A 24431-nucleotide genomic window follows, 5' to 3' on the forward strand; every position below is an offset into this window, starting at 1 on the left:
CTAATATTTATTATCACTAAATAACTTATTTCTTGTAATGTGAATCGTTGTTGAATTATTACGTACATATGGTACACATATTAGGAAGGGTATAGCATAATAATTAGACAATGAAACAGGCAAGGTGTAAGATCTGAATTGTCTTTTTCTTTATTCAGTATATATATTTCAGCAGTTGTACATTGTCCGAGGCTCACAATTGCCATCCTTAAATCAATTATGTTAACAAAAAATGTGAAAAAGCAAAATTTTTCTAGGTATACATATGTATTATGTTAAATTTCTTTTTCTATTTTTTGAGAACATGAATTATGCTATTTGGAAGAGGAATGGCAGTGAAAGGTAACGGGTCTAATGCAATTTACCCCTGTAATATTGTGAATGATCCCTTATGAAAAACAAAAGGAGCAATTTACTCCTTATTATTTTTTAAAATGAAACAATTTATCTCTCTGTTTAGGAAGATAAACTACGTCATTTTAAAAAATACAGGGATGTAAATTATTATTTTTTTTCCATAAAGGATTAATTTGTTCATTTACAGAATGGCAGGAGTTGCTTGCATTTTTTTAGAAAAGAAACTCTATTTGCAGACAGGGGCAGGAGGGTTGAGTTTTCCTCTAATGAAGAACTTAGCATTGGAGCATGCAGATGTGAGAGGGCCAATTGGACCAAATGGTGTCAAATTGATGTCCGCCAATTCAACGCCTTGACAAGGGAACATGGAACTGCAATTCAGTTTCACTGGAACTTTTGAAATCGTGCTTCCTCTTATGTTTCTGAAGTGAATGTCACTCAGCTTCACACTCGATTGCTGGCAAAACAAATTTCCAAGACCACGAAAACGTCAAGAATATGCACAAACTGTGAACAAGTTTCGTAGTAATCAATTGAGCTGGAAGGATTTGAATCCGAACGACAATTTAATAAACGAAATTAAGACGTAAATTTATATGTTTTCACCTCTGGCCTTCTTTTTGAGTCATAATGCTGATCGATGATGATCGGGTTTTTAACTCTTTCCATCAAGATATCTTGGAAAAGAATGCTGGTTGCTTGGATCCGGGGAGATGCATGGTAGGTTTTGATTCTTGCACCGTTTGTTGTACCAACGAGTGTACAGTTGATTATGGTCAGTCCTTTCAGATTTGTCTCGGTCGGGCGTTTCCCCAGGCTGCCGACACTGGCATCAAATACACGATTGAGACCAAGAATTAGACCGATAATCAAAGTAGTAGATATAAGGGTATTGCCATTTTCCGAACTAGGCGCGCAAATGGAAGCAGTACTGTACCTGAGGCCATGTCCAGGGCCACAGATAATTCTGGCGACGAGAATGTTATAGGTGCCGTGACCGATGGAAACGCAGTCGTCTCCTGTCCCGATTATGGAGTCAGTAATGTTAACATTTATAGCACTGCTCAAGTGGATCCCGTCGGTGTTCGGGCTCTTTCCGGGAGCCCGGATTTTGATGTTTTTAATGTCAACATTGCTACTGTCCGTAACCTTGACGTGGAAACCCATGCTGTCCACGAAATTCAGGTTGCTCATTTGCGCGTTTTGTACTGTCTGGAACACGAAAGACTGCGATCGAATATGCAACAAAAACCAACACCCGACAGCTTAGAAATTGTTATTACCTTCTTCTTTTGGTTTTTTCTCAACTTGTCGGATGAATTTAAATGAGAAAGAAGACAGGTAGGTGAACTTACGACTGGAAGAGGAGGGCCGTCTTTAGTTTCCGCATACTGCCAAAGCATCTTTCCGCGGCCGTTGATGGTTCCGCCGCCTTTTAGGACGGCGCCGTCGACTTTTTCCAGCATTATCCAAGCGCCACCTGTGTAGGCGCTGGGATCCTCGTACGCCAACAGATTTCCTTGGATTTCGATGGTGATAGGTTTCTTAGCTATGCAGGGCCCCGTGAATAAAACCTCTCCTGCCGCGAATTCCCCACGAGGGATCAAAAGCTTTGCTGCTCCATTAGAGTTGCATGCTGCTTTCCAAGCCCTAATCAACGCCTGTCGATGAACATAATTAATTGTTTTTTTTTTTTTTTGGAATGGGAACATAATTAATTGGTTTTTTTTTTTTATGGGGAACATAATTAATTGGTTAACCATAAGCATAATATTTTTCAGAAAAAGGGTTAAATTGCAATTTATCCTATGTGATATGTAAAATAAGCTAAAAATCTCCTATAAAAAATCAGTAAATTATTTCATGTGCTTTAGAAAATGATGCAAATTATCTCCCATTAATGGTTTAATTAGATACAGAGATAATTGCTTCATTTTTCAAAGTGTAGCAGTTTGCTATTTTTCTATTCAAAAAGATATTCAACTCTCGTATAATTTTTTCTATAAAGTTCGAATTAACTGCATTTGCCATCCTCTCATCATCAATGTGTGGTATATTAGTTATTTATATTGTTAGAACTGTAAAATAATCCTGTACATTCTCAATTTTAACGAATTCAGAAAACATGCATCATTTCATGTGCCTAGGCAGAATACTTGCGACAAATTTTAAATTTTTTGACCAAATTATGTCCTAAATTCACGAATATTGAAAATTTATAAAACTATTTTGCAACTCTAACAATATGAAAGGACTTAAACGCCAGACATGCATAATTAGAGGACGAAAAATACAATTAGACCATAAAATTGGGAGGGGCATATTAGTTTTGGGTTTAATGCAATTTGTTTTCATGTGATATTGCAAATGAAAAATTACCCCTCTATGAAAAAAATAATAATGATTTATCTCCCTTCATTTTTTAAAATTAAATAATTTACCTCCCTTAAATTGCTACGTTTTTCAAATACAGATAGGTAAATTATTGTTTTTGAATAAGAGAATAATTTGCTCATTTGCAATATTACAAAAGAATACTTGCATTTTTTTTCAATTATTTTCTGACATACCAAAAGTATTTAATTGCTTATTCCCCCTCCCCAAAAAAAGGGTTTTCAAAAAGTAACGCATATGCATATGCTGCAGCCTGCATGTAGTTTCTTTCAAGAGGAACAGTATATCTTACAATCGCACTGTCTGTTGAGCCATCGGCTACAGCCCCGAATTTGGTAACATCAAAAACTGCCTCACCACCTAAGCGACGAGGGGGATGCAGGAGCTGGTCGCAACGGACCCCGCTCAGCGCGAGCAAGCATGCGATGCCCAGAACAAGGCATGCCTCGACGGTCCCGCGACCACCTCCGGGATTTACCATAACGCAACCTTAAAGATAAATTTTGTCTAATGATGAAGGTTGCGATGGTTTTCCGGATGCTAGTACATGTGAATGTACATATATATATACGTGTTTGAATACCGTCGGCTTCTGCCCGTTCCTACCGTTTTTATATGCGGCATTGCTTATTGCTCGTTTAGCCACCTCCCTTCATTAATCCTATGATTCAAAATTATTCTTTCTTGCACTTCATTCATTTGTTTGTGATCGTAATTAATCGAAAAACCAATACAAAAAACAAAACAGAAGACATATAATACGAATAATATTACAACGGAATTAAGTCCGTAGCTAAGTGATGGACTAATAATGGATGTTTTCGCAATTTTTTTATTAACAATATTCAAACAAAATGAGGTTTGTAAACAACGAATGACTAAAAATATTACGATAAACTGTTCATTAATTGCTCAGACAACAAATTAGCTACGGATTTTTCATGCAGAAATAAATTTAGAAATAAATAAAATAATAAAATATTTTAATTATGAATTAGTTGCGGGATTTGCTATGAATTTAAATAATGATTTTATTTTTCATGAAGTTGCACCAGAGTACAGTTTTGTTACTATTTCCATTGCTAATGCAATGGATTAACTGGTAAAAATTGTACTTTTATTTCCAGGGAAATAAGGGTCAATATTTTTAGTTCTCTATTTTACAAAATTTTTCAAATGGTCCCAAAATTAAAAAAGATCGACACAATAATTTGGTCCTATATTTTATGAGATTTTTGAAATTATCCTAAAATTGAGAAAATTCAACATATTTAATCCTCTACTCTAAGAAATTTATGGGACCAACTGGGAGTTCGATAAATATATATTTCAAATTCATAATTGAATTTGTAGTTAGATGTTATAATGGAGTATATGTAGTGTAGCAATTTTTATTGTCAGTGCAATCGATTAACTACCAATACTGTGTAGAAAAAGTAATAAACTTATATAAAACCAAAGATGAATTTTCTTTATCTATTTAAAGTTTATAGTTTTACTATGCAGAAGTGAGCGTACCCCAAGGCTCTCCTCTCTCCCCCTTTTTAGATAACCACCGTCAACCCCATTTTTCACCTTGAATTGGTTGTCAAAGCAAAAAATCTGATGAATAGAACGAAACGAGATCAGAAAGATACGCGAACGACGTATAGGTTGGATGTTTTCGTGAGCAGTAAGCAGCGGATCTCCCCTTATTTTGGGAAAGCTGGCGGCCGCATGTAAATTCTTTCAAGGCAAGGGGACGCCTGATTCGTCATTATTGTTTACTCTGATCAGGTCGAGGTGGTTTTGGTTTACCAGCATGTAGGTGGTCTAAATTCCTATGACCGACTCGTTCTGGCCCCTATGAACATCTTTCCTTAATGTATTAAAGAGGGCCTCTCTAACCGTGAAAAGTGGTGGGTGCCCACTAACGGCCATTCCTGGCTCGGCTCCGATAATGCAATTCTGGGAGGAGTCAGTGGTTGGTACTGGATGCCTTCAGACCTGGAGAACTTGTGGCGTTGGGTCAGAGTTTGGTGAACCAACTGGTCGCTCCTCTAGTTGAAGTATCGGACCCCTTTTTCGTTGCCTAGGTTTCACCTTCAGAATACCCTAGAAGGGAATTTTCTCTACTCTCCAATCTTCACTTTACGCCATGCCGACTCCACTTTCGTCATAAGGCGTGGAATTAGACTAAGGGGAATCTCCATAGGAACTAGTCTCTTAGATTTTGCACATAGGAGATCGAGACACAGCCTTAGGGTTATGGCTAAAGATGTTGATTGATCGCCTTAGATAGACAACTACAAAGAGGGTCTCTACAAGTCTATATTCTTTTCTTTCGTTCCCCCCTTAAGATCAATATCACAACCAATAAGGTCTACAAGTTTCACATCTAAACCCGATCCGATAGTTTACGATATAGATAGATATATATATTTAACAACAATATTCTAAGAAAAGATATTAATAGACATCGGTAGTTGTCCGATCGTATCCAAACAATAATATTCCAGAGGAAAATGCACCTAAGATCAAATATTTAGAGCCGGCTTCTGTGGAAAATTCAGACTTTCTTTTTTATGCTGCGATCACATAAAAAACATAAACTTTGAAGCTCAATACATGGCAATTGAATCATAAGCCGAGATCATAAAGAGCATACTACGAGTAGGACGTGGAATTAATACAATGAATTCAAAAGCATCAAACCTCTCTTGTTCAGAAGAATCAAAACACATCGAAATGGTACCAGTTGTACTTACTAATAGAAGGATTTGGCAAAAATATGTAAAATTGTCCCTCATAAAAAGATTATTCCAGAATAAATAGGCAATAGTTTTGAGAGGTGTGCCAGCGGCGAGCAGAAGCAAGGTTATTAGATACCTCAGGAAAGCCTGGCCAGAACCACATGTGCAAGTTTCCTCGCATGTGGCTCGTCCGTGATAACTTCTTCGGATTTGCCTGAACTAGTAGACAAATCACTAAGTGGGGATGCTCCCTCCAGCATGAGTGAACCCTTTTAGAACTGATGTTGAATAGGCGCCACTATCCCAGCCCGTATCCACCCAGGTTCTATTGACCCTATCCTCTTCCCAACAGTTTGACCTTGTCTTGGGGCGTCTTTGGCTTTACGGGAGAGAGCTCGCTAGAGAAAAAAATCTTTCTCTTCCCATCCCAGGTCATACTCTGATGTGTCCACAGAAGAGGAAATCATAATGCATCTTGCTCAACAGGTGTAGCTTAGAGTGAGAGTGTAGTGGGGGTAAGGTAAGGAAAGTGGCCGCCAGAGAGGAAGCCAAACCGGCCTCGTAAGTGCAGCTAAGCTAATATCCACCGGAAAAAGCCAGGTGCCGTAGGTAAGCTCTATTCCGTTCGGAGCATTGATTCCCCATAACAAATAGGCTAGCTCTATCTTTCAATTACTTATCTTGTGCTCGAGAAGGTCCCTCAGTTCCTCGGCCTCGAGGTGTATTTAGTTGTCTTACATGAGACTCGGGATATTCCCTACTACATGGAATACACCTTTCGCTCATCCAGACGCGGTGCCTTTTCTCATTATCATCTACCGCCCTTTCTTTCCTATTATATTAGTAAAAATAATATCAGGTTTCAGTCCTTTCTAATGGAATTCAATTTTATGTTTTTGTCAATTTTATTTAGTATTTGTGTTTAGTTTTTTTGTACATTTTCAGCTTCTATTTATGAAATTTAAGCTTCAAGAATTCAGTCACAAAAATGCCAAAAAATTTAAAATACTTAAACATTAGCGTTTTATAAGTTTAGTTTACATTGTCTTCATTCTAACAACAAAACAAACACTAACACAAAAAGAACATTGCTAACACTAATTCAAAAACTGACATTTCTAACAAATGTTTCTTCTTTGACGTTAACACCAATAGCTAGTTTGCAAGTTTGACACTACTTCCTTACCATCACTTGAATCGAACTGTTCATCAAAGCCACGAAAAAATTCTTCACCACTGTGTACTTCAACATGAAATTTTAGAGGAAACCCATTAGGTGCCCACGCAGCTCTTTCGGGCTTTAATCAACGAAAAAATCTACAAACTTGATATCTGCAACAATAATATGACTTACCTTTCAAGGGTTTTATTTGTGACTCCACTACTCTAATTTTGGCCTTCAAATTGCACCTACATAAAGGCGTAGTTGGAAATCTCAAATCTAGTGATTGTATGTTTTGTCTTGATTTGTTTTTTTGAAATGAGGAAGATGACCTTGATATTTTCTCTATTTTTGGAGAAAAAACTGCGAGAAACAAGTGGAAGAAGGAGAAATTGTAACAATAGATGAGCAAGCTGCTGTACTTTTATTGGGAAAAAATGCAAGGGGATAATTTGCTCTTTATTCACTAACACAGGGGGGATATTTTGCATTTAACCTCTTTCATTTGATGAAGGAGGGGCAGAATTATCAAAATACAACATAAATATGCAACCCCCCAGCCGCAACATTGGCACATGTGCCACACCCTGGACTCGCAGGGATCTAATTGCTACAATAAAATTTTCACATGGAGATAATTTGGTATTTTTTATATCACAGAGAGTATCATGCACATTACCCATATCACAGGGGTACACTGCATTTTTTCATATATATATGGGGTACCCATTGACAAGTATTGCACAAACTCACCTATGGTTCTGTTTTTGTTTAACTCCTGGCTTTCAATAACAACTTCCTCATTTGATGCATCCTTTCACAACTTCAATAACTCTTTCCTAGGCGCCAACACGTTTGAAGTATCCACATTTATTATAATCTCCAAAATGCCTATGTAAGATTATACATCTAGACTGGTATTTTCTTCAAGAGGCTTTCCCTTTAATTGCCATAATGCTAGTTCTCTACCGCTACCAACTTTGCCTATTTTTATTGTCATTTTCTTCTTCTCTTGATAATAAAAAATAATAAAATAATAGCGTGCAATATCAAAATAATAAAAAAATATTTAATCCTTAAAGTCTTCTAAACAACAAGTTAATTTTATCACATTATTTTATATATATAATTTAAGATTTTAAATAATATATGTTTAACGATTCGATTTTTTTAGGTCTTTTTAGTTCTAAATAAAAACCAAACCCATAAGGTGCTTTGTGATTTTACTATAAATATAAAATTATAATTATTCAATAACTCATAATAAATCATTCGACTAAATTTGGTTCGAGCTGTTTTGAACTTTTCTTGATCACCCCCACTTGGAAATGGAATCCAAATTCCAATTTTAGGCATAGGCCAAAATTATCATGCCCATTACAAATGAACACAGAAATTAAATGGGCCAAAGCAATGAACTGTTAGCCCATGTAACAGTTATGTTAAGTCTTGATCCGGTCCATTACAATTAAAATCTGCTAAGCCCAGTAATGAAATGGCCCAGTTACGAAGCTGAACTAAGCAGGCAAAGCCCCAATAATAAACCCTAGGGCAAAATCGTGTGACGTATAAAAGCTCATCTTCTCGAGAGTTCATTTTTCCTCCTATTCGCACAGCTCCTTGTGAAAGAGGCAGAGAGCGGAGAAGATGGTGTCGCTGAAGCTACAGAAGCGGCTCGCCGCTAGTGTATTGAAGTGCGGCAAGGGCAAGGTTTGGCTTGACCCCAATGAAGGCAACGAAATCTCCATGGCTAACTCTAGTACGCTCTTGTCTCTTCTCTTCATCGGATACGTATTACGATTGTGTCGGGATTTGTATTTGCTTCTTCGTAATTTTGGACTGGATATGTGTTTCATTCGGTTCGGTTGCTGGATTTATTGTTCTCTGCCTGGCTTTCTGTTTTTGCTGTTTTTCTTTTCTAAGGATTTTAAGATTTCGTTCTGATGTTAATTGTTACTTGTATCCGCTGCATGGTAGTTGATTTTGTAGGACTTGTTTAGGTTTACTTGATTTAATCCTGTAGGGGTGTCTATAATATTTTGGAATTGTAAACATCAGTTTTTTAGTATATGTTATAGTATAATGATTGATGTTTTAAGCACTCTGGTTGAAATGCGAATAGGAATAGGAAAAATTGGCAGACGAACTCGTGAGATATCCACTGTCTACCTAAGTACCTTTCGAACTACATTTAGTTGTATATATTGTTGCAATATTATTGAAATCATGTTACCAGAACACATAGGCAATGGGCAATATTCTCTTGTCAAACTCGCAAGTCTCGTTCATTAGAGTCTATAAATACAGATAAGCCCAATGCATCAAAACTCATTGCCCATGGATAAAAGAAAACTGTTTTTTGCCATAGCAATAATGATTTGACTTTCTGTTATGCACTAAGGTTTCTTGCTAGTGTATCACTACTGAGGGATTTATCTTCTTCAATTTACTTGTGCTGTTTTCTGACTGTTTCAATTCCTAATAGATATTGTTTCTTCTGGATATAGGACAAAACATTAGGAAGTTGGTGAAGGATGGTTTCATTATCAGGAAGCCCACCAAGATTCACTCGCGATCCCGTGCTCGCCGAATGAAGGAGGCCAAGAGAAAGGGCCGTCACTCTGGATATGGTAACCTTTTGGATTGAATACACCAAATCTGATAGGGTTTTTTCATTATTGGTTTTGTATGTTTCTTCTCTGGTTTAATGTTGGCTATTGACCTGTCGCAGCTGAATTTGTCTAATGTGGTTCTGTGTTGGGTATATTTGATTGTAAGCTCTCATTGATCATGTTAGATGCTTATCATGCTACAGGTGGTTGCCTAATTGGTTTCAAAAACTTTGTTCTTTTATCCATTGGATTACAAACTTCAATAGCCACAAAAATCATTTTTCTTATGTTGCATACGTGAATATGCAATGTGATGCTCTATTCTATCTATCTATTTCTTCACAGTTTTATACTCTAATGGTTATTGTTGTATTATTAAGTCATTATGAACAATTTCAGGTAAACGTAAGGGTACCAGGGAGGCAAGGTTGCCCACAAAAGTGCTTTGGATGAGAAGAATGAGGGTGCTCAGACGCTTGCTTCGCAAATACAGGGAGTCCAAGAAGATTGACAAGCACATGTACCATGACATGTACATGAAAGTTAAGGGTAATGTTTTCAAAAACAAGCGTGTACTGATGGAGAGTATCCACAAGTCTAAGGCTGAGAAGGCTAGGGAGAAGACCTTATCTGACCAATTTGAGGCTAAGAGAGCAAAGAACAAAGCTAGCAGGGAGAGGAAGATAGCAAGGAGAGAGGAACGGCTAGCACAGGTATTAGTTTGCTAAAGGCTAACTATCTCCTTGGAATTTTGACTCTGTATGAGACTGATAGTTATGTCCAAGTCTGCATATATGTGCAACTCTGTTGTCGTGTGCTAGTTACCTGAATAAGGACCAAGTAAATCTGATCTAGATGTCGTTTTTACAAGCAGATATATTACAATGTAGTTGATACATTCTGTTGCAATTTCACCTGTTGATTTGACTTGCATCTTGTGAGTTATGACAAGTCTGATTCATCTTTACTCTTTTTACCAATGCAGGGACCAGGTGAGAAAGCACCACCACCGGCAGCAGCAGCTCCTGTACCCGCGTCTCAGCCAGCTCAGTAAGTTACTAGCATACACCCTGCAATCTGCAGCAATTTAGTACATTTTCCAGCCATGTGGTCTAACTGCTCTCTAAAATGTTTGCCATGCAGGGGAACAAAAAAAGCTAAGAAGTGATCCTAGAAAACTGTTTGGTGATAGGTGGCACTTGTCATCTTTATGGTTTTGTCAGTGTCTCAGCCTAGCTTTTTTGATCTCTCCATTTTGTTATCATTATTACATGACTATGTTATCTAGTGCAAGGAGTATTAAAATTACACCTTTTTTTCATGGTATGTTCTGTCTAAAAGTTGCCATTGGATTTTTGTATCTGTCAAAAGATGCCGTACTTTTATTTTTCATTTATTAATTCGTGTGTTTTCATTTTTGGTTTGAGATATTTGCTTTCGTGGTGCTCAATTGAATCATAGATCAAAGTATTCCTGGAGCAATAAATCAGTGGAAAAGGAGGAAAACTACGATGTGATTAGGAAATTTATGATACACTTGGCTGGATACTAGAGTTGGTTGTGAATCAATGAATTAGTATATTAATGAATTGGTGGCAGTACAATATATTATGATCCAAACAGCTGCGTACCCCCATGAAAGGCACACAACATTAGCCATGTTTGCCAACTTTAAGTCTTTGTCTTGAAATTTTCATGTATTAACAATATCCATGAATGTGTAGCAAGCAATATCATTGGGGCGCGCAATAGGTCAAGAATTGAAGAAATTGTGAAATATAAGCGAAGGGAAAAGCTTCTAGACCAGTAGGATATAGACAAGTGTTTACTTTCTTTATACTTTTAAGTGAGGTTATGTGGAAAACATGATGTACGAAAGTTGCAGCTTCAGGTACATCTTATTCTTCTGGTAGAGTGTATTCGCTGCTCCTCTAGTTTACCAGACGAAGCAGTTACCGAGATATAAGGTATGCCTGATCCTCTTTAGTTTAAGGGGCCTATCATATTTTTTGGTACCACCAGGCTATCAAATTCTTCAGGACTCAGCACCCCAAGTTTGAAGACAGCTTCCTACTCAATCCAAAAGCTCAGTTAGATATACATGAAATTTAACATGAGACAGTTAACCAACGTTCCTGAAATGAAACAATGTGTGTCTCCAAACAGTAAACGCATCAACAGTAAGATGTTGTCTAGGAATAATGAAAATTCCACCTTTAAGGTAGATCCTTCCTCATGAGCCGTCTTGGCAACCAACGCAGCATTGTCATACCCAATTTTCTGGAATAAACAGCATGGTTCAACGGGAGAAAGATATACAGGAAAGAACGAAAAAGGCTTAACATTTGATGAGAACTTACTGGATTCAAAGACGTCACAAGCATCAGGGACTGTAATTTTCGGAAGCACCATTACATCCATCAGACACGACATGAGATGTGGGAATCATACGCCAAAGTAGTTACCACTGACCTCATGTAAGAGCATAGAAATTCTTTCTCTGTTGGCTTGGATTCCTCTGATGCAATTCTTTTCAAATGAAGCACAGGCGTCGCCCAGCAATCTCAATGACTAAACAAGAAAACAAGACAAACATTAACCAAGTATGAGTATTTCTTTTCCCTCCCACGAGTTGTGGACGCTTAGCAAACATACTTACGTGTAAGAGATTACTGGCGATGACGGGCTTAAACGCATTCAGTTCAAAATGGCCGTTGGAACCAGCCACTGTGACCGCTACATGGTTGCCCATAACCTGGAAAAATAGGCAGACTAATAAATTGGACAGATCAGGAAGATGACTTGTTGGTCCTTTCCCTAGCACATTATCACCTGAGCGCACACCATCGTGAGAGCTTCACACTGTGTAGGGTTCACTTTCCCCTGAAATAATAGCGGCCAGAACTCAAGAGCTAGCCAGCATTTATATTTCAAACAGAAACGAAAGAGTTTGTTCATTACCGGCATTATGCTGCTGCCAGGCTCGTTTTCAGGAAGTATAAGTTCTCCTAGACCACAACGTGGACCACTGGGGTATAGGACAGGGCATGAAAACAGCTCAATTTATGCAAACAGTACTAAATGTATAGGACAAACATTCACATACCTTCCTAAGAAACGTATATCATTGGCGATCTTCATTAGAGAAACTGCAATTGTGTTCAAGGCACCACTTGTTTCAACAAAAGCATCGTGGGCAGCCTAGCAAAACGAGGAAGACCGATAGTGTACAGTTTTGTCAACTAGTCATTGGAATCATATATTCTGAGATGTGTATAGAACTGCGCCCTTGACATGGAGCCTTATGGTTCGGACCTCGGAATCAGTCTCCTTTAACAAGACATCCAAAATTCTGTATCGTTGTTGATTTCAAAATTGTCCTATCGTGTGAGCTAAATTATCTACTTTCCCCTGAACCATATGGATTCTGGTTTCCTTAGCTAGTCCAGATTACATGGATATCAGCTACCAGATTTTTGTAGAATGCAAACTTTACAGAAATAAGACTTACCAGTGCCTCAAACTTGTTTTCAGCGGTCACAAATGGCAAATCCGTTTCCTCAGCTACTGCTGCAGCAATCTTTTCAGCAAATCTGACAAAAACTACTGGTTTACGAAAACGAAAATAAAATGGAAACTGACTATCAAGTTGTTATGAGAAAGTCAGCAAAAGAACTAGCTTGATTTGTAACAGTATAAATGCAGGTAACTAGAAACATACAATAAAACTTCCATATTTTAAGTGCTTACCCTTTTCTTGTGTTCAAACCGGTGCCTACAGCTGTGCCCCCCTGTGCGAGCTGTGCAGACATATATCAGTGCCTACCTCTTAGGACCAGAGAGCGGGAAACAAATGAAGTAGAAAATGAAGAATATAATGCCGTTGAAGTAAGAGATAAACCTGATATATGCGAGGGAGGGTGTTGAAAACTCGATCAATCCCATATTTGACCTGCAAACATAGACGAAATCTTTGCAACCTTCAAGAACCCTACTGAAAATACTTCACCATTTTGCAACAACCAATCTCATCAAAGGGTTTGCATGTAGAAAATTAGTTACTTGTGTGGCATAGCCACTAAATTGTTGTCCAAGTGTGAGAGGCGTTGCATCTTGCATGTGGGTGCGACCAATTTTAATGATGTCTTCGAATTGTATAGACTGAAACAGCGTTAACAAAGACCAAATCAAACAATGTGCAAAAAAATTGGAATAGAAATTGTCATGGAGGAAACCATGAAATGCCTATGCTCTGTTTGTTGCCTAATGCCAAAAATAGATGGATGGATGTGTAGAGAACCTTCGACTCTAATGTCTTGTGCAACTGTTTCAACTTTGGTATTAATCCTGAATTTATGTCCATGGCAGCTGCAATATGCATTACCTAATGTTTGAGCAAGCCAAAATCAGATAACCAGCTACATATACTTCTGAAAACTGAGATTAGTGGCACTATACTTGTATTACGGCCAGAGACTTACAGTTGGAAACGTGTCGTTAGAAGATTGTGATCTGTTCACATGGTCATTCGGATGCACAAATTTGTCTCCCCTCTTGTGCCCCAGAATTTCAGCTGCTCTATTTGCAATGACCTGCCAATTACAAACAGATAAAAAAACATTGATAATAATTGCAAACAGATCACCAAATTGAAGATGACTGCAAATTTTAATGGACCAGAAGCAGAAAGTTTAAGAAAAACTAGAGAGAACCTCATTGGCATTCATGTTACTCTGAGTACCACTACCGGTTTGCCAAACTACTAAAGGGAAATGATCGTTTAACTTTCCTTCAGCCACTTCTTGAGCAGCTTTCATAATTGCTTTCCCTATTGATGCATCAAGGCCATATTCCATGTTTACCTGGAAAGTAAGTCGGTAGTGTGCCTCAACGTTAGCCCCTGTTGGATACAGATTGGTCCTATTGCCCAATAGAAAAGAAGAGTACGAAATGATCACTTCTTAAAATGAAGCTAGTCTTTCACCTTCGCAGCGCATTTCTTAAGAATTCCAAATGCATGAACAATTGCTTCAGGCATTCTTTCACGCTCCCCACCAATTTCAAAGTTCTTCAACGATCTTTGAGTTTGAGCCCCCCATAATCTGACCGATTCCACACACAAGGTCAGGAGACAGTGGGAAAAGAAGAAAGCAAGAAGCATAATCCAGTGTCTAAACACTAATACAAAAAGGATGAGCCTGGGCAGTTCGTTGTACGTAGTAACGTTAAATTGACCAACATCTGACACAAATACAATAATAAACACATCTCCACACTATAAACATTCCCCTCTCTTTTTTCTCCATATCCAATGAAACTGGAAGACAAACGAGGTCCACGTTTTGCTTACTTTGCCTCACACTGCGAAAACTGAGGAGACACACACAGACAGACATACATTCACACACACACAAAACAAGTACGTAAAGAAAGAAATCATGGTTGATCTACGTCACATTCACACGTATTCTTCTTCACACACACGCTCACAACAAAGAAAAAGCGCACATATTGATTAATAGGAAGAAGTGGTCGTGGAAAGATAAAGAGAGAGGAGTAACTTGTCGAATGGAACTTGAATGTGCCCAAAAGTGTCATTTTCTTCTCTGAAGGATGTGGAGTAGCATGGGATGGATTGATTGGGGGCCATGACCCTAACGTCTTCCTATGATTCAAGATCAATCCTACAAAAAACTAAAGCAAAGGATACGGACAGGAATATAACATGCACGAGGAAATATTTATAAGCAGAGGGAGAGTTGCTAATGGCCGGAAAATTAAATAAAAGTGGCAAGAGTCAAAGAGGTGCTAACACCATTACATTAATTGGTACGGCTAGTGTGGTTTAGATGTGATAAGTGCATATAAATACGTCAAATTTTAACTCTTTTGTAATAGACTCTTGCAGCACCTATTTTGTTCCAAAAATAGTAAACTCAGCTCTCTCTTCCATTCTCTCTCACATTTCCACCTCCTGGATTTTTTAAAAAAAATCAATGAAATTTTAGTCTTGTAATTTTTGGGTGATAACTTTTTGTGCTGTAAAAATTGATTTTCGTTGTCAAAGTTTACCATGGAGACAACGCATCATGCTCACTTTTAAGAGCTAGCTATGCACAATGCATATGCAGCGGCGGTGAAGTTGCTACTAAATCAATTAGGGTTAGGGTTAGGGTTAGTTATCATAGTAAGCCTTCATTACCTACCTAAACCTACCTAACTAGGTTCAACTCAGTCCCTAGTCATTGTTAAACCTAACTTCTCTGATCTCGACCTGGCCGCAGATTGATGACCTCCTCATTGTCGTCGCGGCTTTCCTTCTTCTTCTATGCAATTCTTTCTTTTCCCGTTCATGACACATCCATCACCATTGCTGGAAGTCTACTCATCAGGCCGGAAAAGGAATTTCCATAAGTCGCCCGCCGGGGGAAGTGAAAAGCCGGGAGACTGAAATCAAACATAATGTTTGGTTTCAATTTTGCTTCATCTATGATATAGGCCAAAACATGGACAATGTTTACCTTAATTTATTTTGGAAGTTTTGGTGGTGTTTTGAGATATTTTGAAACAGCGTCTGATTTGTCTTTTATCAAAATAAGTCTATAGTAATTATAAGCCATACAACTAAAAAAAATTATATACATACTCATACATATATATAAAAGAGATATGATTTGACAATAGACAGTAATTTTTGCAACTTTCCAAAGCCTACTTTCTTCCTTTCTCCCTCTCTCTGTCATCATCAGGCCCATGGCCCATGTAACTACTCAGCCCAATTGATGTGTTTGCAACTGACATTGGGCTAGACCCAAGCCCAAGTCCATATTTTAATTGAGATCCAGACCCAGACTCAATTAGGATATGAGTCTAGGTACTGGTCTTGCTACCCATTGACAGGCCTACATTGGGCCATACGCAAATAGCCAGAAAATGGATTTGGATGGGCTCAACTTGAGAGAAAGCCCACTCTATAGCCCAATATATATGTATATCTAAAAACCAAAAATACATCATAGTATTTGACAAGAGCCATTTTGAAAGAGAGAAAGAGAAGTAATAAAAAGGATTAAAATATTCCTTAGCTTCTCAATATTTCATTTTTTTATTTAAAAAATAATTTTATATACGTAACATGCATATATTAATTAGAACAAAAAAATACAATAAATTTGAAATGAAAAATTCTATCCACAAAAAAAGGGTACGGGATACAAGTGTGTATTTGTGACAATTATAAGTAGGTCTGTGCAACTCGATTAACCAAAATTTGGGTACGCTAAAATAGTGTATTGACTATTCGAACCGGGATAGCCAATTCAGTTTGATTTTTTTTGGTTTTATTTGATTAAAATTTGATATAATCAACTTTTTTCTAAAAACAAATCCTTTCCATTTATCATATAATTTATAATTTATTTATTTATAAAATTTATAATGATATATATAATATTTTTTATATATTTACAAAAATCCTGATATAATATATATTCAAAATTTTGGTAATTCCATCGATTCGGTACGCCGAATCATAAAATCGAAAGGAATTGAAAAAACTAATTTTTTTTTTTAAAAAATTGAATACCAAACTGAATTTTTAATTTGATATTCGATACAAACCAAAAATTCGATTCAACTGATGTTTTAGTCAATTTATCAAAATTTGAACAAGCATGATTATAAGCGTCAGTATCTATAGTTGGTTCGCATACTTTACTGCTACTCAAATATTTTAAAAATTGGATCGATGATTGAATCGGATAACTTATTGGGTTACTGATCCGACCGATTGAACTGGATTAGAATAACGATTGATCGAGAATATATTATACATATATTATAATTTTTGTAGTATATAACTACATCATACATCAATTGATTAAATAAATTCAATTTATAACAAATAATTTACAAATAAATAAAATCTACAATAATTTAACAATACAAAACCAACAAATCTCTTTGAGAAAGTAAATTAAATCAAAAATCAAATTAACAAAAATTTAAAATTTAAACCCCACAACTCTTGAAACATGAATGCTTTGTTGCTTTCCCTTTTGAATCAAACAAAAATAGGCCAAAATAGATTTACATTTCACTACATTATTTTTTTTTGAAAAGAAGGGCCAAAATAGATTTTTGACCAATTACTGCGTCACTGATTTCACCGAATTTGATCGATTTTGACCAGTTCACACCAGTTTTAATCCTATGAACTGGCCAGAACACATAGTCGATTCCCAATTGAACCGGCCAGTCGGACTCAATTCTAAAAACATAGTTGCTGCTGATATTTTCCGCAGCTACGCGGAATGGAATATTACTACATTTATACAAGGAAAATATAGTTGTATGCGTGTGATGTTATTCCTACTTTTATAATGACACCTAATTCTATATTTCCTCTTATTTTGTGTGATTGAAACAAAAGGAAAATAACGGCCAATGTAATACTTCTTTTTTGGTCAATAAATCATAAATTTGGAGGTACATAAAGTGTGTGATGAGCAGTATAGATTAAAAGTGATGTGGTGGTGTGTTGGGTTTTAGGGGTAAGAGTAGAAGAAACAAAGGAAAAGGTGGTGCACGCCGCGGTGGCCGCCAACTCCCATCTCCTGCACTCTGACACATATATACACACCAATTGACCGCACAAACTGCTCTTCTTTAACCATACATATACCCCTCACCACTTTCACACTCAAAAGCAAAAACGCATAATAATAATAATCACAATCTTAATTACACTTAAATTCTCTCTATAAATATGAACATCCTCTTTCATTAATATTTGGATGAAAAATTACTGATATTAGCAAAAAAATTACATAAAATTTCAATATAAATATCGTATTTAACATTCTCATGTAATAATTTTGGTAAAGAGAAATATATAAAAACTCTAAAAAAATAGCAATTTATCTATTGTATTTTTATAAATAGCAGAAAAATACACCATTTATGCCGTCCCCATTGCCACCCGCTATAAAAATTATTGATTTAAATTAAATAAAATTTACGCTGTTGATCTATTAATTAAGTTTGTCCTTTATGTTGAAACTAAGGTCCAACAGTTTTTAAATAAGGACATAAATATTATTTTAAATTAAAAAAAAAGGCACGTATCATTCACGAGACGCATTAGTTTTGTTTTTTTATTCTATTTCTAAAAACACATAGGGTAAATTGATGTTTTATTTTTTACAAGAATTTTTTTATTTATTTTCTTTAAATTGAATTTAACTCCAATTTAATAAATACACAGAATGTATTTAAACATATAAACGACATATTTTATGATAAAAAAAATAAAATAAAAATTGAGGTGGCGTTGAAATAGTAGTGAGGATGGAAGGAAGAAAAAGCAAAAGAGAAAAAGGAAGCATGCACTCTTGTCTTTCTTTACTTATTGCTAATGCTCTGTTTTCTGATGATCAAAGTGGTTTAATGTTAGAATCATGGTGTCCTGTCTGTGTCGCCTCTCCGCCTCCCCCGTTGTGCTATGTTCATGTGATGAGTATGTCTTATTTTGTTGAAATAAATTGAAATGAAAACTATACATATATATATATATATATATATATAGAGAGAGAGAGAGAGAGAGAGAGAGAGAGAGATTTTTGGAGAATGATTTGCAATTGTTTTGTTGAGTGTGTAGTGCAATGGAGTGAGAGGGAGTGGGAAGAAGAAACAGAAAAGAGAATGCGGAGAGGGAAGAGGAGAAGAAGGGAGCATCCCCTGGGGGCTGGGGCTGGGGCTGGTGGTGGGCCTCATCTGCCCAACGACAAATCATTCCCATCTTCCACAAATCACATCTCATGCATGTTCTCATTCCAATGCTGTAATGCTCTCTCTTCCTCCTTTTCGCCCTTCCCTAACCGCTAATCATCTTCACCATCACCATTTAAGCTTTTTTTTTCTTTTTTTCTTTTATTGTATTTGTGTCGTTTTTTTAGTTAAATATAAAGATAATTACATATGTCTCTTTTAAAAATTGATGTAATTATACGTAAATTTTCTATAATTTAAAAAATTACATCTAGTACCCTTGACTGTTGCTTTCGTATGAAAAATAGGTCATTCTGTTAGTTAAAATCCACTAAATTTGAAGATATTAATTAAAAAAAATAAAAATTGATATTTAATTGATTTATTGTGGATCAAATAAATTTTTTTATGATCAAATTACTCGTGAAGATATATCTCCTCACATGCATTAACGTGTGAAGATGTATAAGGATAATTTGATCATGAAAATATTTATTTGACATGTAATAAATCAATCATAAGTAAATATGTGGTAAATATAAATTATATCTAATTCTTTTTGTTAATTTCATCAAATTTGGTGAATTTTAACTAGCAGATGGACTTATTTACTAGACAGAAACAACCTCAAGAGTACTAAATTTAATTTTCTATACTGCAGGGGATCTATGTGTAATTACACCAAATATAATGGAAGGAGAATGTAATTACTCTTACATATATGTTCCTTTCTATTTTGAATTAATGTACTAGATACAAAAATTTTGTGAGTCTGAATTTGAACGTGAGAGATTGATTTGGAGATAGGGAAAAAAAATTAAAACCCATCAATATTTAATAAAATACAGTTCAAAATTAGAATTTGAAGAGTTTGAATTCCTTTAAATTTATAATTATCGAAACAAATCTAATGCTAAATTTATATTAAAAAAATTTAAAATTATAAATTTCAAATTCTTAATAACGAACCATTTGAATTATTTTGAATAATTTCAAATTTAAAAGATTTGAAATCTTTCTATTCTAATTTTAAACTACTTTCTTATTGAATATGAATAAATTTTAGAAAACTGGAGTCATCTAAACACAACATGAGAGCAATTCTTTAAAGTTTCTTGGTGGCATTACCATGACATGCTTTTCTTCCTCATTTCAGTGACTGATTCTCTCTCTCTCTCAAATCATATTCAAATTTCTAGTCCAGTTCTTGAAAAAGAAATAAAACCAATTTAATTATCAGTAAAATTCAATTAATTAAGTTTGAAAATTGCAAGTAGAGAACAAGACCCAGAATTAAACATTCTTAATCTCATCTTAATTATGATACGACTAAACATGGTTTATGGGGATGATTGGTGAAGAGAAATAATTATTGCGTGTTATTTAATGTCGGGAAACGGCGTTAGGACAGGACAGGAATTACGGAGAGTGATTAATGCTCCTAATCGCGACATCAAACTGATTTACTGTCATTCGCATCCCACTGTCCAAATATTAATTGCCTCGAGTGAAGAAAATTCCTTTTTTCTCTTTCAATTCCACGGAGAGAGAGAGAGAGAGAGAATAATGTTTTCCTTTTACAACTCCATACATAGAGTGTGTGTGTAGACGAAGAGCTGTCTTTTTCTTACTCTCTGCTGTCCTTTTCACTTACCCTCCTCCGTTTTTTATTTATTTTTCTTTCTTAATTGCCACCCCATCCATCCTCATTCACTCACACACACACACACACCCTTTTTTGCCTTCTCTTTCTTGATTTAGTGTAGAGTCAAAGATTTCAGGAGGGAGGTGGCGTTGCTTGAAGAAGAGAACACATGAAGAGGATAGTAAGTACGTTAATTATTTCTATTTATTTCGTTAATTGCAAGCTAAAAATGGGTTATTGATTATGGGTGTTTAGCTTTCTTGGATCGGGTAGGAGTGTTTTTTTCTTTCTGGGCATCTGTCATTTGCTGCAAAAAGTAAATCTTGTCAGTGAACCGGGTTGGATTGAGCTTTACTTCTTGTCCGAAGTTTAAATACTAAGAAAAAAAGTAGTCTTGAATTGTTGTTGTTCTGGTTTGCTTTTTGTTCTTGTTTCAACAAGTGCGGATTTTGTTACTTTACTCAGAGTTTGCTTTGATGTGGATGCAGCACGAGTTAAGGTCGATTTGATCTTCAGTGTCTTTTGGTAGTTTTGTCAGTTAATCTATCGACATTGTCTGTAGCAGACAACTCATTGCTGGACTCTAGATCTGAAGATGTGTCCTTTCTGAATTTCGGGGGCGGGGGAGGTGGTTCATATCCAGATTTTGAGAGGAATAATGGTGTTTATGCAGCAGCATTAGTCTTAAAGTTTATTTCTTGGTTGTCATTGATGAAGGGGATTCATGTGATCTGTTTGTGAGCTTTTCACTCAGCGATGTTGTCTGAGGTACCAATTTTGTGATTATGTTGTTGTCATAAGGCCTTATTGACACAAAATATGGCTTTCGTTGGTTCCACTAACAAAAACTGTAATACTCTTTCTGTACATTGGTATTGTATTGCCGGACTGCGTTCTTCCATTTTCTTTCATATCCGATGAATTCCGTTGCAGACTATTGGGATGCAAATGTGTAGAAGAAGATGTTAGAAGTTTTTGCTTCAAATTTTAAACCATCTTAACTGAAACAGCTGTTGATATTGTTTTCTTTCTTTGTGTATAATTTCTGTTGGGCTCTGTTCTTGTTGGTGTCTTAATGGTGTTTACCTGCTTCCTTATGTATCCTTACTTGCAGGTATTTTTGCTTTTGCTTCTGGTATCGAGCAATGCTGCTGATTACAATGGAGAATGCAAGTATGATTGGCCGCTTGTCCCGAGACCTCACAGTGTCTCCGTCACAGAATTTGGGGCGTTGGGCGATGGGAAAACTATAAACACTGTAGCATTTCAGAATGCTATTTTCTATCTTAAGTCCTTTGCCGACAAGGGTGGTGCCCAACTCTATGTTCCGGCAGGACGGTGGCTTATTGGATGCATCAATCTCACAAGCCATCTCACACTTTTCCTGGAAAAAGATGCCATTATTCTTGGCTCTCAGGTTAACATCATAATATGACAAACCTAATCTTTTTGGTCAGAAAACACAAGCTGTCTACTCAACTTTTCTATTGCAGCCAAGAGCTGTCCAATTCCAGTCTGATTGTGTATTGTCTTAATCTAAACCTGATGTCGGTTCACCTTCTTGGATTGTTCTTGGTCCATGTCTTTTTTATTGAAAGCCCTTATGTTGATTGCTTGATGTTTCTCTTCCTGCCGATTCTTAGCACTCACCATTTATCAAATGCATAAGGCATCACAATAGACATTTGCAGGATGAAAATTTAAAACATCAAAGTCAAATCTTTTAGGCTATTACTAAGTTATATCATGACTTCACTGGTACATAAGTATATATATACACCTTACTCTTACTTTTGCAGGATTATAGTCATTGGGATGTAGTTGAACCCTTACCCTCTTATGGCCGAGGCCTTGAGGTACCTGGTCGAAGATATCGCAGCTTGATCAGTGGACAAAATCTCACGGACGTAGTTATAACAGGTACGCATATTCCCTCAAAATCCTTTCTGCTTGCTGATTGTGCTTTAATATTGCCACATTCTCATGAAGATTTCTTCTGCTCTGTTGTACAGGAAACAATGGAACTATTGATGGACAAGGTTCGATTTGGTGGGACCAAATGAATGCTCATTCCTTGAATAACAGTCGCCCACATCTGGTAGAATTTATTGGGTCTGATACCGTTGTTATATCGAACTTAACCTTTTTAAATGCCCCTGGTTGGAGTATACACCCAGTTTATTGCAGGTACTTTCTTTTCAGAAATTTTTTTCTTCGTGTGCAGTTATATAAATTGCTTTTCAAGTAGTAAACTTTAATATGTTTTGGTTCTATGTCTCTGATGCAGTGACTTGCTAGTTCAAAACATAACAGTTTATTCTCCGCCTGACTCTCCATACACAAGTGGGATTGTCCCAGGTCTGTTGAAATCGAGATTTATTCAGTCACATTCATTTCCAGTTTATGGTTTGTGGATCAGAGGTCTTTCGTTGTCTGTGATGAATTTAGCCATTTTGCTTGTCTTTAAACACCCTGATAATCACATATGCCATGATTATTTGCCCTTTTGGGGGCTCATATATGCCTATTTGATGGTGAGCTCGTGATGCAAATTGATAAACTCTGTTTCTGTCAGTCATATTTCATTTCCTTTAAAGGTTTCATTTCTAAATATTTAGTATCTTATGGTTCCTATACGAATCTCTCATGGACTCTAAAGATGCCATTTTAAATGTCAATTTCAGATTCTTCCGAGCATGTTTGCATTGAGAACAGCAATATTAGTACTGGACATGATGCTGTGGCGCTTAAAAGTGGCTGGGATGAATATGGAATAGCATTTGGCAGACCAACTACCAACCTCCATGTCCGGAGGGTTCGTCTGCAATCTTTTTCCGGCTCAGGCGTTGCTTTTGGTAGTGAAATGTCAGGTGGGATTTCCAATATATTGGTCGAGCATCTGAGCGTCTACAACTCATTGGTTGGCATTGAGCTTAAAACAGCAATCGGAAGAGGTGGTTACATGAAGGACATTTTTGTATCTGATGTTTACATGGAAAATGTACGACAAGGAATTGAGGCAACAGGTGAGTGGAATTCTCATCCAGACGACAAATTCGATCCTGATGCACTACCAGTTGTTAGCGACATCACGTTTAGGGACATTGTTGGTGTAAATATCTCAACGGCTGGCAACTTTTTGGGGATTGATGAGTCGCCATTCACTTCAATATGTCTGTCGAATGTTTCTTTCTCCATCAACTCCGACCCATCTATGTCCTGGCTATGCGCCAATGTCTTGGGCTCATCTATTAATGTGTCGCCCGAACCTTGTCCACAACTCCTAACCTCATCTTCTGGTGCGTCCCGTGATTGTTTCATCTTCTCACGTCCAAGCAGTCGAGTCACAGACCTGTGATTCTCCGTTTATTGGATCCCGATTAATTCATTCATTGATCTGAACGGCGAAGGCCAGCAGAATCTTGAAGGTGGTGTCAGGTCATTTTCCATTTTGTGCATAGAGAGAGTCAGTTTTCTACATTCATGTTGTAAGAAAAGTTTTGGTAGTGGAGAACGACTCAGATACTTGTTGCAAATGAGCATTTGTTTCATTTGGTGTTGTTAGTGATTACATTCACATTTTGTACATTCTTGGAACTGGAGATTTGTGAGATTTGATTGAATAGAGAGTGGCGAGCAAAGGTTGTCATAATGGGGGAATATACAGTTTGGAATTTTGCAATAAAAGTTTTGGATTTTTTAATGCTTTCTTTGCTTGAAAGTTAAAAAGTGTTCACAGTTGGGATTGCTTTGAGAAGTGA

The 24431-nt window shown here is 36.5% G+C and overlaps 4 protein-coding genes across 8 annotated transcripts; 2 read left to right on the forward strand and 2 right to left on the reverse strand.

Moving 5' to 3' along the window:
* Positions 1-127: 127 nt before the first annotated feature.
* On the reverse strand, positions 128-3315 carry LOC105165213 (exopolygalacturonase). The gene is made up of 5 exons (XM_011084144.3): positions 3044-3315; positions 1713-2018; positions 1295-1584; positions 964-1183; positions 128-814 (listed from the first exon to the last, which is right to left on the reverse strand). The coding sequence occupies exons 1-5, from the start codon at positions 3230-3232 to the stop codon at positions 584-586; spliced, it is 1236 nt and encodes a 411-aa protein (XP_011082446.1). The 5' UTR covers positions 3233-3315; the 3' UTR covers positions 128-583.
* A 4923-nt stretch (positions 3316-8238) lies between these two features.
* On the forward strand, positions 8239-10671 carry LOC105165211 (large ribosomal subunit protein eL19y). The gene is made up of 5 exons (XM_011084142.3): positions 8239-8404; positions 9153-9275; positions 9657-9970; positions 10243-10307; positions 10401-10671. The coding sequence occupies exons 1-5, from the start codon at positions 8293-8295 to the stop codon at positions 10423-10425; spliced, it is 639 nt and encodes a 212-aa protein (XP_011082444.1). The 5' UTR covers positions 8239-8292; the 3' UTR covers positions 10426-10671.
* Positions 10672-11103: 432 nt separating this feature from the next.
* Positions 11104-15008, reverse strand: LOC105165212 (fumarate hydratase 1, mitochondrial-like). Of its 2 annotated transcripts, XM_088881853.1 has the most exons (17): positions 14819-15008; positions 14242-14359; positions 13970-14119; positions 13739-13849; positions 13558-13641; positions 13320-13418; positions 13159-13209; positions 13008-13057; positions 12769-12850; positions 12364-12458; positions 12219-12285; positions 12090-12140; positions 11917-12012; positions 11730-11828; positions 11618-11647; positions 11472-11537; positions 11104-11327 (listed from the first exon to the last, which is right to left on the reverse strand). In XM_088881853.1, exons 1-17 carry the CDS (start codon positions 14905-14907, stop codon positions 11241-11243), a joined length of 1425 nt encoding a protein of 474 aa, XP_088737979.1. In that variant the 5' UTR covers positions 14908-15008; the 3' UTR covers positions 11104-11240. The 2 variants fall into 2 exon arrangements, with proteins under 2 accessions (XP_088737979.1, XP_011082445.2); XM_011084143.3 differs by lacking the exon at positions 14819-15008 and having other exon boundaries at positions 14242-14767.
* Positions 15009-20552: 5544 nt separating this feature from the next.
* LOC105165345 (putative polygalacturonase) lies at positions 20553-24373 on the forward strand. 4 transcript variants are annotated; one of them, XM_088881315.1, is made up of 7 exons: positions 20553-20855; positions 21159-21438; positions 21785-22087; positions 22470-22590; positions 22683-22857; positions 22958-23028; positions 23355-24373. In XM_088881315.1, exons 2-7 carry the CDS (start codon positions 21427-21429, stop codon positions 24026-24028), a joined length of 1356 nt encoding a protein of 451 aa, XP_088737441.1. In that variant the 5' UTR covers positions 20553-20855; positions 21159-21426; the 3' UTR covers positions 24029-24373. The 4 variants fall into 4 exon arrangements, with proteins under 4 accessions (XP_088737441.1, XP_088737442.1, XP_088737443.1 ...); XM_088881316.1 differs by having other exon boundaries at positions 20553-20851; XM_088881317.1 differs by having other exon boundaries at positions 20553-20851; positions 21236-21438.
* Positions 24374-24431: the final 58 nt, after the last annotated feature.

The sequence above is a fragment of the Sesamum indicum genome, linkage group LG6 (assembly GCF_026168435.1).
Source record: "Sesamum indicum cultivar Baizhima isolate 11 linkage group LG6, ASM2616843v1, whole genome shotgun sequence".
Lineage (NCBI taxonomy): Eukaryota > Viridiplantae > Streptophyta > Magnoliopsida > Lamiales > Pedaliaceae > Sesamum > Sesamum indicum.